Below are 14,635 nucleotides of genomic sequence, written 5' to 3'. Positions count from 1 at the left end.
CTCAGCTGGCTAGGCAATCTAGAAGGCATTCCTAAATATAGTGTTAAAAATGCTCAGCTGGCTAGGCAATCCAGCAGAGCATTCCTAAATATAGTGGTAAAAATGCTCTGCTGGCAAGCTCAGCTGGGTAAGCAATCTAGCAGAGCGTTCCAAAATATAGTGCGAAAAATGCTCTGCTGGTATGCTCAGCTAGCTAAGCAATCTAGCAGGGCATTCCTAAAATATAGTGTTTAAAATGCTCAGCTGGCTAAGCAATCCAGCAAAGCATTCTGAAAATTAGTGTAAAAATGTACTGACGGAATGCTGAGCTGTCTAGGCAAACAAGCAGGACATTCTTAAATAAAGTATAAATTTCGTTGGTCTGCAACTGATTATTTGGCACTCGTAGACTTTCTAAAATAGTTAGTGCCAATGCAGATAATGACATTTTTTTACTTCTACGGGACCCTTAATGTCTATTTCTTTGGTCTCGACTGATTCTGGACGATCGCAGAGACTTTCAGGAATTTTTGGTGTTAATGCAATAATGACATTTGTAAATTTTAGGACCATCCAGAGTCCATTTCGTTGGTCTGCGAATGTTTTTTAGAACACTCGCAGACTTTCAGAAATTTTTCGGTGCCAATGGAGATAATGACATTTTTACTTCAAAAGGACCCTCTGAGTCTATTCCGTTGGTCTGCGACTGATTCTGAGTCACTCGCAGACTTTCAGGAATTTTGGTGTCAATGCAGAAAATGATGTTTCTGACTTATTGGACCTTTCTGAATCCATTTTTTTTGGTCAGCGACTGATTCTGAGGCACTCACAGACTTTCAGGAATTTATTTATGTCAAGGCAGATAATGACATTTTTTACTTCTAGGGACCATCCAGGGTCCATTTTTTGGTCTGCGACTTAATCTTTGACAGTCACAGACTTTCAGGAAATTGTTGGTGCCAAATAGAGATAATTACAATTTATGACATTTTTTGACCATCCAGAGTCAATTTCGTGGTCTGCGACTGATTATTGGGCACTTGCAGACTTTCAGGATTTTTTGGTGCTAATGCAGATAATGACATTTTAGGTAAAAATGCTCTGCTTATAACTAAGGGGTCCTTAAAAATTAAAAAAGTCATGAAAATCTGCAATGGCACTAAACATCCTGAAAAGTCTGCGAGTCTCAAGGAATCAGTCGCAGACCCAAGAAAATGTACTCTAGCGGATCCGCTAAAAGTCAAAAATGTCATTCATCTCCATTGGCATCAAAATTTCCTGAAAGTCTGCAAGTTTCCCAAAATCAGTCGCAGACCAGCGAAAATGAACTTCTGGTGGGTCGCTAGAAGTCAAAAAAATGTCATTATCTCCATAGGCACCAGAGATTCCTGAAAGTCTGGCGAAATGTCCCAGAATCAGTCGCAGACCATTAAAATTGGACTCCGGCAGGTCCCTAAGAAGTAAAAATTGCCCTCATCTCTATTGGCACCGAAACTTTCCTGAAAGTTTGGCGAATGTCCAACAATACGCTGGCAGGCCAATGAAATGGAATCTCTTAAAATGTCCCTAGAAGTCAAAAATATGATTATTTCCATTGGCACCAACCATTCCTGAAAGTCTGCGAGTGTCCAAGAATCAGTCGCAAGACGACCAAAATGGACTCTTGAGGGTCCCTAGAAGTCTTAATTGTCAATATCAAGCATTGGCCAACCAAAATTTCCTGAAAGTCGGCAAGTGTCCAAAATCACGTCAGACCAGCGAAAATGAACTCTGGTGGGTCCGCTAGAAGTCCAAAAATGTCATTATCTCCATTGGCACCAGAGGATTCCTTAAAAGTCTGCGAATGTCCCAGAATCAGTCGCAGACCATAAAAATGGACTCGGCGGGGTCCGTAGAAGTAAAAATTTGCCATCATCTCTATTGCACCAAACTTTCCCTGAATGTCTACGAATGTCCAAAATACGCTGCAGGCCAACTGAAATGGACTCTTAAATGTCCCTAGAAGTCAAAAATATGATTATTTTCCATTGGCCACCAAAACCATTCCTGAAAGTCTGCCGAAGTTCCAAGAAATCAATCGCAGACACCAAAAATGGACTCTTGAGGGTCCCAAGAAGTCTTAAAGTTGTCATAGTTATCAGCATTGGCACCAAAGTTTTTCCTGAAAGCTGCGAGTGTCCTTCAAAAGTCGGGGCAGGACAATGAAATAGTCTCTAAAAGGGCCCTTAGAAGTCAAAAATAATCATTATTTCTAATTTGGCACCGGAAAATACATGAAAGTCTGCGAGTGCCTCAGAATTGCCTAGAAGTCGAAAATGTCAATACCAACTTTGGCAACAATAAATCCTGGAACTCAGAATTAGTCTGGGCCAACTTAGCATTCACCAGGGGGCATTTTTTAACTATATTTCGGGAATGCCCTGCTAGATTGCCTAGCAAGCTTAGCATTTCACCAGAGCATTTTTACAAATCCATATTTAAGAAATGCCCTGCTAGATTGCCTAGCCAGTTGACATTCCACCAGAGCATTTTTTCACTATATTAAGAATGCTCTGCTATAGTGCCTAGCCAGCTTGAGCAAATTCCAGCAGAGCATTTTTTTACACTATATTTCGAATGCTCTGCTAATTGCCTAGCCAACTTAGGCATTCCAGCAGAGCATTTTTACAACTATATTTAGGAATGTCCTGCCCTAGATTGCCTAGCCAGCTAAGCATTCCAGCAGAGCAAATTTTCACACTATAATTTAGTAATGGGCCCTGCTAGATTTGCCTTGCCAGCTTAGCATTCCAGCAGAGCATTTTTTCGCTTTATTTTCTAATGCCTGCCAGAAATTGCCTAGCAGCTTAGCATCCACCAGAGCATTTTTACACTATATTTCGTAATGCCTGCCCAGATTGCCTAGCCAGCTTAGCATTCCCAGAGCATTTTTACACTATATTTAGCCAATACCCCGCTAGATTGGGCCTAGCCAGCAGAGCATTTTTACAAATAATTTTTGTAAAGCCCCGCTTTGATTGCCTAGGCCCCGTTAGCATTCCCAAAAAAAAGCATTTGTTCACTAAAAATTTTTAAACTTGCTAGATTGCCTAGGGCCCGCTTAGCATTCCCCGAAAAGCAAATTTTTTCACAAAATTTTGTAAAAGCTCTTCTAGATTCCTAGCCAGCTTAGCATTTCCCGGAAACTTTTTCACTTATTAGTAATTTCTCTGCTAGATTTCCTACCGCTTTGCCCTTTTCCCGCAAAAGCAAAATTTTTTTTACTAATTTTGGGAAGCCCCGCAGGGTTGGGCCCAGCCAGCTTAGCAAACCCGCAGAGCATTTTTTTCCCCTAATTTAGTAAGCCCTTTTAGATTGCCCCACCAGGGTTAGGGATTCAGCAGAGCATTTGTACACATATTTAGTAAAGTCCCCCTAGATTTCCCCAGCCAGGGTTAGCATTCCAAATAGCTTTTTCACTAATTTAGTAATGTCCCCTAGAATTGCCTAGCCAGCTTAGCATTTCCCGCAAAAGCATTTTAACACTAATTTTTTAAAGCACTCAGATTGCCTACCAGCTGGGGCGTTCCCCGCCCAAACATTTTTTTTACTAAAACAGGAAAAGCTCTGCTAGATTGTCAAAAAAGCTGGTATTGCGCAGAGCATTTTTACCAAAAATTTTAAAAAATGCCCTGCTAGATGTCAAAAAAGCTGAAGGGATTTCAGAAATAAATTTCCTTCCCCATATAAATTGGAAAACCTTTTTTTTACTCACTGTTCATGCTGAACTCTCACATACATATTTTTTTATGTATTTGTACAAAAAAGCATTAGTTAAAAAATTCGTATAGGATGACTTTTGTACACTAAATAATGTTATATAAAGTGACATTTCAACTAACAGCCACATATTTTCTGTGTGCAAATTATGTCTCTCATAACTGAATAAAATTTAAGCAAACAATAATAAATTTCATTTTATTTAATGAAGTTGATAGTGAAAAAAAAAAAAAAAAAAAAAAAAAAAAAAAAAAAAAAAAAAAAAAAAAAAAAAAAAAAAAAAAAAAAAAAAAAAAAAAAAAAAATAAAAAAAAAAAAAAAAAAAAAAAAAAAAAAAAAAAAAAAAAAAAAAAAAAAAAAAAAAAAAAAAAAAAAAAAAAAAAAAAAAAAAAAAAAAAAAAAAAAAAAAAAAAAAGAAAAAAAAAAAAAAAAAAAAAAAAAAAAAAAAAAAAAAAAAAAAAAAAAAAAAAAAAAAAAAAAAAAAAAAAATTGTGAGCTATTCAAGAATAAATTGTTTAAATTCAAAATTGATTGGATAATCTAATGGTAAGATGTCATTTTTATTAAATCATTTTAAGAATTCTGTTTTGGAAAAGCTAACTGATTTAACAATTAAAGGGAGCTCACTGAGGTTTTTTAACATTTCGGGACTGGAAATTATTCCTTGAAATTTTTATAGGTCTAAACCAATAATTTATGTGAAAAATTTCAGATCATTAGCTTTCGCTGTTTTTCCATACTAATTACATGTATTTAAATTGTAAAAAATGACCCAGTTTGAAAACCGTTCAAACCATTTTTACTAAAATCGGGCTTAAAATAGCACCAAAAAAAAAATCAATTCATTTCTGAGTACATTTCTTAAGTATATTTTGCATATCTTTCTGTTTTAAGTGTCCAAGTTGATATATGTTTGAAATATTTTATGTATGTTTAAGGATTTTGGACCTCAGTGGAGTTCGTTTAAAATAAAGTAATTATTTGAAACCTTTTACTGCTGTCGTCAACTGATATTACATACGCAACAAGAGCTGACCAACATTATCTGGCACAGACCACACCCATGTCGACTTGTCATGATCTTCACTGTTCGCTATTTGGTCAGTTCTTATTTTGGAAAATTTCCCTAAATTGAAGAATGGTTTTGTCCAGAATAAAATATGGACAAGTTCATTTTATAAATTTAATGGGGTTTAAGGTAATAAATATAATGTATATGGTTTTCCCTGCGATAGAATTATAATAAACGCAGTAGAATAAATGTCGGTCAGAAATTGCGGTCACATTTATTTTCTACGGAAGCTTATACGAACCTCAATTTGTATCGCTAACAGTACACTAGCAGACGACATATGCGCTGCTTAGACTGTCAGTTATTTTGATTAAAAAATCTATCCGATCTAAACACACACATTAAAGTTGAAATGATGTGTTTATAACCAAATACCGAAATGGCATTATTATATTAAAACGTTATGAATAATCACGTGCGTTGCCATGTGACATTACCTATTTCATAGATCATACTAACACGCCAGTCTTTACGAGTATTTTACACGAGATATGGTTTAATAGAATTAAATATCCTAATTAGAATTACAATTACAACGAACTTCATAATAATGTGTATTTATACCTTTGTAAAAAAGAAGATTAAATAGAAAACTGAAAACAGCGTACTTTAATTTAAATTCAACAAAGATAAATAAATGATATCTTTTGTTTTTTTTTGCATTATTTTTCTTAGATATTTTTGCAGTTTAAGTTTTCAGAAATGGTTGTACTAGTGATTAATTATTTTTTTTTTTTCGACACTAAGATTGATTCCACTAATATGCTTAACGGCCTTAAAACGCTTCCGTAGATCTAATTTGTACTTTAAGCATCAAATAGTTTCGTTTAATATTCAATCGCATTAACAAACTAATTTATTATTATTTTACCAGTACACTTAAGTTCTTATCATTAATGTTTATTAAGTTCCCCAAAACAAATTTTTTGAATATTATTTTGTTAGTTTAATTTACAATTTTAAAATTGAATATGTAAACACAAAAATAATACTGTTATAATGCAGTTTTATCAATAATCCGAAAATTTCGAAACAAATGGTTTTTTCAAAAATAAGATTATGTATGTTGAAGTTTTTTTGGTTTTTTTACTAAATCGAATACTTAAGAGGCGTGATTTTGTTTTAGAAGGGTTTGGCCTTTTTTTCGTCGTGCTTTTTTTTAATGTGACAAGGTATTTTGTTTGCTGTAAAATGAACATACCTCGTAGATTATCATATTATTTTGTTTTTTAAAAATTCCTTTGGATTTCATTTAAAATCAAGTGACTATTTGATTTTTTGCGAACATATTTTTAATAAGTTAAAAAAAATTCTGAAAAAAAGGGAAATTTAAAATAATTTTGAAACCGAATTTCGCTACTAAGCATTTCACTTAATAGTTATATGAAACAAGGATTTTTATAATTACAAAGTACATTCAAAACAAAATTATTGTAGTTTTAACCTTATCACCGGATAAATCAAGAAGCTTTTCTAGAAGCATACCACGAATTTTGTGTTACTGGACAATTCGGCAAGTCTAATTTTAAAAGGAATTAAAAGTGTGTAACATTTTTTCAGGTGTAAGTAACGGTATAATTATACAGATAAATATTAAGGACCTGAAAGGACCAGCAAATTATATATTTGGGAACAAGTTGTTTAAAGAGGAAAATCTTAAGGAAACGACCAGAACAAAAATGGAACTCATAAACCACGTGCTAGATAACATTACTAAGGTAAAGTAGTATACGACACTGTATATACATATATATATGTCTATATTACGGTTTATCAGGTTATGTATTACCAATTTTTTGTGACACAAGTTTAGATTTTTTAATCATCATCATCATCATCATCATCATCATCATCATCATCATCATCATCATTGTTTGTTTTATCAATAAATTATTTTTTTAATTAATTAATTAATTTATTTATAATATATAATATATATAATAATTAACTAATTAATTAATTATTTTTTTATTTATTTTTTTATTTATTTATTTATTCATTCATAAGGATAAATCAATTAATCAAAAAAATAATTAATTGATTAATAAAAATAATCAGTGTTAAATTAATTAATAAATTAATTAAAAAGAATTAAATAATTTAATTCTATTTGTGAATTTATTTTATTATATTTTATTTATTTATTTATTTATTTATTTATTTATTTATTTATTTATTTATTTATTTATTTATTTATTTATTTATTTATATATATAAGGTCTTTTTTGTCAAACATGAATAACACAAAGTTGAAGTCACATTGAACAAGATCTGAAATCAATTTAGGTTGATGACATGTAAATTACTGACGTCAGATTACAGCTTATGTTTTTAAAATCAAAGCAACGTAATTAGCAATTAAGCAGTTACTGATTATTTAGCCCTTTGTAAAGTCAGATTTGTCTTTTACTTTAAACAAACGATAAAATATAAATCTTACATACAAATACAAAGGTATTAACCGGGAGTGGGTAAAAAATTGGCAGCTTAACTTAAATGTATGTACACGTCCAGTTGATTGACAGATCAAGATCTAACCTTGTCCACAAGAACGTAATCTTTACGTTCCAAATTGTATAACAAATATTCAAATATCTTTATAAACTTTAACAGCACTTTTGTGGTAGAATGTTATTTATCATTTTCTAACATTTAGGGAACAGGAATTGATAAAATATTCCGACGTAGCATGTCGTGTATACAGTTCAAAATGGAAGATGTTGCAAGTCATTGTGACGTCCATTCTTGCTGGATAGTACTGTCTGACAAAGTTTATGACGTCACAGATTTCTTATCCCTCGTGAGTAAATTTTGACTTTTCTTACTTGCCTATTTTGTCGTAATAAATGTTTGCATTAAGCAAAATCGTTACGTTACAGTCGGATCATATTAATCAATTAAAAAAGTTATTGATTAATGTGGAGGAAAAGGCAATCGGAACGTCCTCGGTTGTTATCTAGAATAACCTCGAAAACAATACGGATTGAAAGTAGTTCTACCACGTGGTTCTTGATGTAAACAGAAACAGTGTGTATAATGTAAAAAGAATGTATATATTGTATCCAAAGGAAAATAAAGTATGTTTCGGTACAGTTATGATTGAAAACATGTACAACACTTTTTAATTATAAAATACCCAATGATGTACAATTTTAATCAAATCCGACTTGATGTCATTTCGTACTTTCCGTTTCTACAACCCTATTAATAAATATATAAATACTGAATTGTTTGCTTTTGTATCTATGAATTCACTTTAATTAGGTGGACTTTTACTTGATTTATTGGAAATAAACTTGTCAACTATTCCAAGCATAAAAATACTATTTGTTTACATGTCTAGTTTCTTAGCGTAGGTTAGACTCATACTATTGTGTTCGAGGTCCTTATCCGAAGACTGACGGAAAGGGCCGAAAAGTTGCGATTGGAGGAGAAGGCTGCGCTCAATCAACCATGGTTTAGTTAAAACATAAGTTAAATTTTAAAGTATTTCCCACTAATATTGCACTTGTCATGGGAATCCCCAATAGAGTCTAGCATGTGCAGATATGAGGTAGCCATATCAGAAGGCGAACCTAAAAATAACATTTTAAAAAATGATAAAAACGTACGTGAAAACTGTATTTGATTAAAATGAATACCGCCCAGCGAATTCATTTGCTGAAAATGTAGCTTATGCGTTAAATCGTTATAAAATTTTAATGCTCTTAGACGGTAGATATCGCATTTGTTGGCTGAGGTTGGCTTATGCAGACATTCTTTATCGAGCCCTCATTGCAATGTATTCAGAAAAAATAAACTATTTAATCCTGAGAACAGGCTAGTATATATGTATTTTTGTTATTTGAAGATCGCATATTGCAGAAGCTGAGTATACGAAAAAGAAAGAAGAGTGTATGCTTTGCATAATGAATGCAAAAAATCCATTTGTGCCGCGACATGACAAAACTAACATAATGGGTTTGCGACCAGCATGGATCCAGACCAGCCTTGTTGGTTTTGTCATGACGCGGCTCATTTGTTCTCAATGAAGTAAATCTTAAATGATTACCGAGACCATTGATACATTTTTTTTATTTTAATAAAATCTCACGGAATAGATTAAGACAGTGGTGTCAACTCATCTGTCTTACAACTATTAATTTCAAGCCATTTTCATTTTAAGTAGTTATTGAAATTTTAAGCTCGATTTATAATCTTACGCGCTGAATTACATATAACAGGCTACCAAAATGTAGCGGTTAATACAAAATCCTGGTAGCTGATATATACCCTGATTCTGTGAATGTGTTCTGTATACATCCGGTTTGCCCCTGTATCTGAGTTTTTTTGTTTTGTTTGTTGTTTTTTTATTATTTATTGTTGTTTTTTTTTGTATTTGTTTTGTTTGTCTGTTTTTTTTTAAACAAATTAAAATTCCTTTCTTTTCATATTAAGATTTTTTATCATAATGGTCTTAATAAGTTACGTAGTGGCAAAAATAATTAAAACATAAAATTGACTAAAACGAGTAATTTATCTCATGTCTCTGAATATTGTAGCACCCTGGTGGTGCAGAGATTATGTTTGAACACGCCGGATGTGACGCAACAATATCATTTGAGTCCAAAGGTCACTCTGCAGTTGCTTACGGCATGTTGGACAAATATTGCATTGGTGAATTGGTGGAGGTGAGTGATACTTCTTATCCAGCAAAGCAATAAAATCTTGTTCATCCATATAGTGGGGATAACATATATGGAACATTTTGATATTTTCGAAGAAAAACAATACAAATACATCGATATTAAGAGATGAAGAAAATGAATATTCTAAACGATGTAATTTCTAAATTAAAGTCGGAGCACCACAGTATGGCCAAGACTGTTTTATAAAGCAATTATTGTTAAATATGACCGGTAACAGCTTATATTACAGTGAGTAGTGGTAGTGTCTCGTTCGAATTCTGAAAAGTGCTGTATCATTTTTAAAAGAAACTTTGATTCTTATTTTTCAGGCTGACAGAAGGTTCAAAAAATGAAAGCGGGAAACAAATCAAAATTCAAATTGCCGCAGCACGTGCTCATCCGGGCCAATAACACATACGCACAGACATACGTACATAGCTTTATTAAGATGTGATGTATTGTCTAAACATCAAAATTGGCCTGACAAAATGGCTGATCATATGTTCCTCGAACAAATATCAGAAAATTAATTTTAAAATGTTGATATGGTACATTTAAGAATTCTAAAACGTGGATAAGATAAACAAACAAGCCGCATTATAAACACGGAATATAGTAATCATTTAATGTAAACGTTTTGGCTACATACCTTCAACAGAGCTTGGCATATCTTTTTTAACCATAGATAAGAGAAGAGAAACTATGTCTTTACGATTATTATGTTGGGGAAATACATTATCAAAATTCTTTGGACTTAAAAAACGATTAGAAGATCTGTGCAAAATATATGTGTATTGTTAATTATGAAGACCTTTAACTGCATGGTTATATGTTCCAGTATTACATTACAAACATCCATTTTATTACGGCCATATAATCTGTCTAGACTATTTATAAGGAAACTGGAATTTATGTACAATATACATTTTGGGCAGCCGTGTATAGCATTTTTTTTAAAAAGTCTTGATTATTCAGTAAAAAGCGAAGTTACAAACGTGCAGTATTTTAAGATTTCTTTAATCATTGTATTCTTTGGCTGCAGATAGCTGGAACATTTTAAAATCTGGTAAAAAAATTAGATGATTTTGACTTGTTCATTGCTACTACATGTTTAGGAGGGTTAAGCACACAGTCTTATTAAGGCTATATGTAATTGGTTATTCTAGAATCACGTTCCCCCGTCGGGAAAATGGTACTAACTGTCTATGTAGTTTAAGAATAGCGAATTTTTAGTTTGTCACTAAACAAACAAAAAATGAAGACATTGTTTTTCTGATTGATTAATTGAGATTGTAAATAATTTATAAGTTCGTGTATTTTCTATCTGATATACATTTATTTGCTTATTCCAGCACAAAGCCATTCATGATAATAATATTTATGTGAGTTTGTTTTAAAAAAGGTTACTTACAAAATGTTGAATTAATGTATTATACATGTACTTTAATTTGTATGATTTATAGTTTTCATACTTTTTTGTATTACTTTAAACATATTGGATATGTTGATCTCATTTGTTATTTTGGCCGTGTCACAACAAAACCAACATAATGGGTTTGCGACCATCATGGATCCAGACCAGCCTTCGCATCCCCGCAGTCTGATCAGGAGCCATGCTGTTCGCTTACATACCCTATAACAAGTAAAGAAACTGATAGCGAACAGCATGGATCCTGATCAGACTGCGCGGATCCATGCTTGTCGCAAACCCATTATGTTGGTTTTGTCGTAACACGGCTCATTTCATTTGTCATATATGTGAAAATCCAGTTTGATCGTTGTCTACTTTTTATCTCGTTTTATAATATGCACTTTTTGCATAATAATGTATATACATGCTCTCGCAGATGATGTTTTCATTAAAATCATTTTAATCATGTTTTTTAATTTTGTATTTTGTATTATTGTCATTTTTTTCTAATAAACTATGAGAAAACTATACTTTTTTGGTTCGTATAGACATTATATTCCGCGGTTGGGTTATATAATATAAACACTCGTATCATTTTAGTTATATGGTTTTTATTCTTTATATTTATTATAATTTATCCGACACTGATAAAGTCCTATGCTAGGTGGCGTGAGAGATGTTGCATTTTTTTCATTTCCCCTCGTGTACAGACTAAATCAAACCGAGTCTGCAATTTTCATATATTTTTTGTTGTGCTTAATGCTTCCGAGGGATTACAACTTCTCCTGATTTTTTTTAACAACTTGGAGTACGAAGGAGGACATGATAAACGTACACCAAACGTACAAAAAGATTATCATCCTCGACAAAAAGTTAGCTTAACTTCATGAAAGAAGATTCTTACTTTGAAGAAACATCAAGCATCCTGTTGGCTCCGTACTGAAAGTAAAAGGGACAGACTGTAAATTTTAATAGTCGTTTGACTTTCGTTTGTTAAGTTCAAATAACAGGAGCGATATATGCTTTACAAATATTGACAGGTTAAAAACTGATGAAAAAAACTATATATACATGTATGCGGATTGATTGTTTTAGAAATAATCTACAATTGTTTCTCAGTCTGATATTTTCAGAAATAATTACGTGAAAGGTATATATCTTGATAATCAACTAAGACTTCATTATTTATTCTTTTATTATTAGACATTTCAATACAGATACAGCATATGTTGTGACAATATTACGGAAGAGCATTAGTGCCAGGTGTATGCTTTTTATTAACCCGAAATTTCGAGTTATTAACTCGAAATTTCGACTTACTAACTCGAAATTTCGAGTTACTTATCTCGAAATTTCGAGTTACTAACTCGAAATTTCGACTTACTAACTCGAAATTTCGACTTACTAACTCGAAATTTCGACTTACTAACTCGAAATTTCGAGTTACTTATCTCGAAATTTCGAGTTACTAACTCGAAATTTCGACTTACTAACTCGAAATTTCGACTTAGTAACTCGAAATTTCGACATACTAACTCGAAATTTCGACTTAGTAACTCGAAATTTCGACTTAGTAACTCGAAATTTCGACTTACATTGCACGACTTTCATTGGTTGCCGGTGAAAGCAAGGATTGAATTCAAGATACTTTCTTTCGTGTGTAGTTGTTGCACATTGACAGAGCACCTTTAACATTTATTTAACAGAACAATTTTATAGGGTCAAATTGTCCACACATACTGAACATATCCTTCGCTTTTTTGTGGAGGGGGGGGGGGGTGTAAATTCACACTTTCCACATTTCCGTGTTAACAGGGTGTTTCTTTTTCTTAAGCACACATACAACCATCATATGGAGAAACAACAAGTCCAAAACCCACCCTATTGTAAACTGTTAAATAAGTTTTAAATGACGTGTATAGGCCAGTTAGTCTGTCACGTTTGTTTATACTAATAATGTTTTTGTAACATTATTCATTATTTACTAATACTTTGATTCATATTGTGTTGATAAAAGTTGATAAAAGTGATACTTGTTATAATATATATGTTGGGAACAATATAATTTTAGCATCCGATTTTACAAGAAATATAGTCAGTCCAACAATTTTGACAAAGGCCTCAGCACGCCCTATTTCGGCCACGCCGCGATACTTTCCTCAGATGTCCCACACGTAAAGTATAGGATCGGTTTTTTTACAGGGATGAGAAGAATATGATTAGTGAAAAGATATGTTCGAACAGATGGGATACAATACAACGTCTGAAGAACGCCTGAACGTACAAATTAAAGGAAGCCTTGTATTTTTTATGTCGGGTGTGTACATGCCATTACTAAGTTTAAGTTAAATTTCAATAGTTTTTGTCCAGGCACCCGTTTCTCCATCTCCATCGTTCAAAGGCACTGCCTACTATATCTTATACCATCTAAAATAACTTTGGCCATTCTTGTAATGTTAATAAGTCGAAATTTCGAGTTACTAAGTCGAAATTTCGAGATAAGTAACTCGAAATTTCGAGTTAGTAAGTCGAAATTTCGAGTTACTAAGTCGAAATTTCGGGTTAGTAAGTCGAAATTTCGAGTTAGTAAGTCGAAATTTCGAGTTAGTAAGTCGAAATTTCGAGTTAGTAAGTCGAAATTTCGAGTTAGTAAGTCGAAATTTCGAGTTAGTAACTGGAAATTTCGAGATAAGTAAGTCGAAATTTCGAGTTAGTAAGTCGAAATTTCGAGTTAGTAACTCGAAATTTCGAGTTAATAAAAAACATACACCTGGCACTAATGCTCTTCCGTACAATATAACAAAAGATAGTTCAATAATAAAAAAATAGTATACTTAATTATAATATGTTTATACAGTAACAGATGGTGAAATAAATGTAAAAAAATATAAATTGCAATATAATATCAATCATATAAAAGGTTAAATTATAAAGTAGGAAATTTGGATATTTCTCTTTGTATCACTCAGACGTCAATGCACTGGGTAAGTTGTTATTGTATCATAGGTTGGGGACTTTTCTTCGCCCCCTCGTACAAATCAGATAGTCTCGTGTTTCGATGCTCTTTCTATTACTTGTATTCAACTACGGAATTCAAAGAGTACATCATTAAACGAGAAGAGTACTCTATTACGATATACTCGTAAGTATCATCTTGTGCATACAAATTAGTCGAATATGTTACTGTGTATCTAGTCATTATACATATAACATAAGAAAAACAAATATGTACACGCGACTTGATGCGATGGCTGTGTGGACTAGTTATTAAGTTGTCATAATGCGGTTGAATTTTATAAGCTCGTCAAACTGAATTTCATTGCAGTAGTCTCCCTTTCACTGAATACGACACTGCTTGTAAATGACCGGAAGAATTACTGTTCGGAAATAATGGAAGAGAGAGAGAGGGGAGAAAATTAAGTTGTTAGTTATCGGCGGAATAGGGCTCTCGCAATTAAGTGAAATGGAGGTGGTGGTTAAGGAACAGGTGAATTTTATTTTGATGTTTTGACTGTACTTGTTATTAGTCAGAATTCTTAATTTTAGCTTAAAATCATATTTTCCTTTCGTTCCGACAGAAGAATATCTATGATAGGCAACATAAAGTTCGACTTTTTGTTGCGATATACATTACAACGAGGGTCTTTGATTGGTTAATTCAAACTCCGGATAACACAATGGCGGATATCACGATCTCCAGGCAAATACAAATACAACTATACTAATGCTTACTAATGACGAGGAAAG

At 32.5% G+C, this 14,635-nt stretch overlaps 1 protein-coding gene across 2 annotated transcripts; it reads left to right on the top strand.

Moving 5' to 3' along the window:
- The first annotated feature begins 4,259 nt into the window (after window positions 1-4,259).
- LOC132744427 (uncharacterized) lies at window positions 4,260-11,416 on the top strand. 2 transcript variants are annotated; one of them, XM_060733137.1, is made up of 5 exons: window positions 4,260-4,284; window positions 6,371-6,528; window positions 7,467-7,610; window positions 9,352-9,480; window positions 9,807-11,416. In XM_060733137.1, exons 2-5 carry the CDS (start codon window positions 6,490-6,492, stop codon window positions 9,828-9,830), a joined length of 336 nt encoding a protein of 111 aa, XP_060589120.1. In that variant the 5' UTR covers window positions 4,260-4,284; window positions 6,371-6,489; the 3' UTR covers window positions 9,831-11,416. The 2 variants fall into 2 exon arrangements, with proteins under 2 accessions (XP_060589120.1, XP_060589119.1); XM_060733136.1 differs by lacking the exon at window positions 4,260-4,284 and having other exon boundaries at window positions 6,155-6,528.
- Window positions 11,417-14,635: the final 3,219 nt, after the last annotated feature.

The sequence above is a fragment of the Ruditapes philippinarum genome, unplaced genomic scaffold (assembly GCF_026571515.1).
Source record: "Ruditapes philippinarum isolate M1 unplaced genomic scaffold, ASM2657151v2 ctg2761_1_1_1_1, whole genome shotgun sequence".
Classification (NCBI taxonomy): domain Eukaryota; kingdom Metazoa; phylum Mollusca; class Bivalvia; order Venerida; family Veneridae; genus Ruditapes; species Ruditapes philippinarum.
Note: the sequence above shows the minus strand (reverse complement) of the source record. Positions and strands in the feature narration are given on the sequence as shown.

What these genes read in the sequence shown, in the direction of transcription:
- LOC132744427 (XM_060733137.1), top strand. Translation starts at nt 6,490, where the DNA reads ATGGAACTCATAAACCACGTGCTAGATAACATTACTAAG. An exon ending in TCACAGATTTCTTATCCCTC is followed by an intron (nt 7,611 to 9,351) that starts GTGAGTAAATTT and finishes TGAATATTGTAG; the next exon opens with CACCCTGGTGGTGCAGAGAT. An exon ending in GCATTGGTGAATTGGTGGAG is followed by an intron (nt 9,481 to 9,806) that starts GTGAGTGATACT and finishes CTTATTTTTCAG; the next exon opens with GCTGACAGAAGGTTCAAAAA.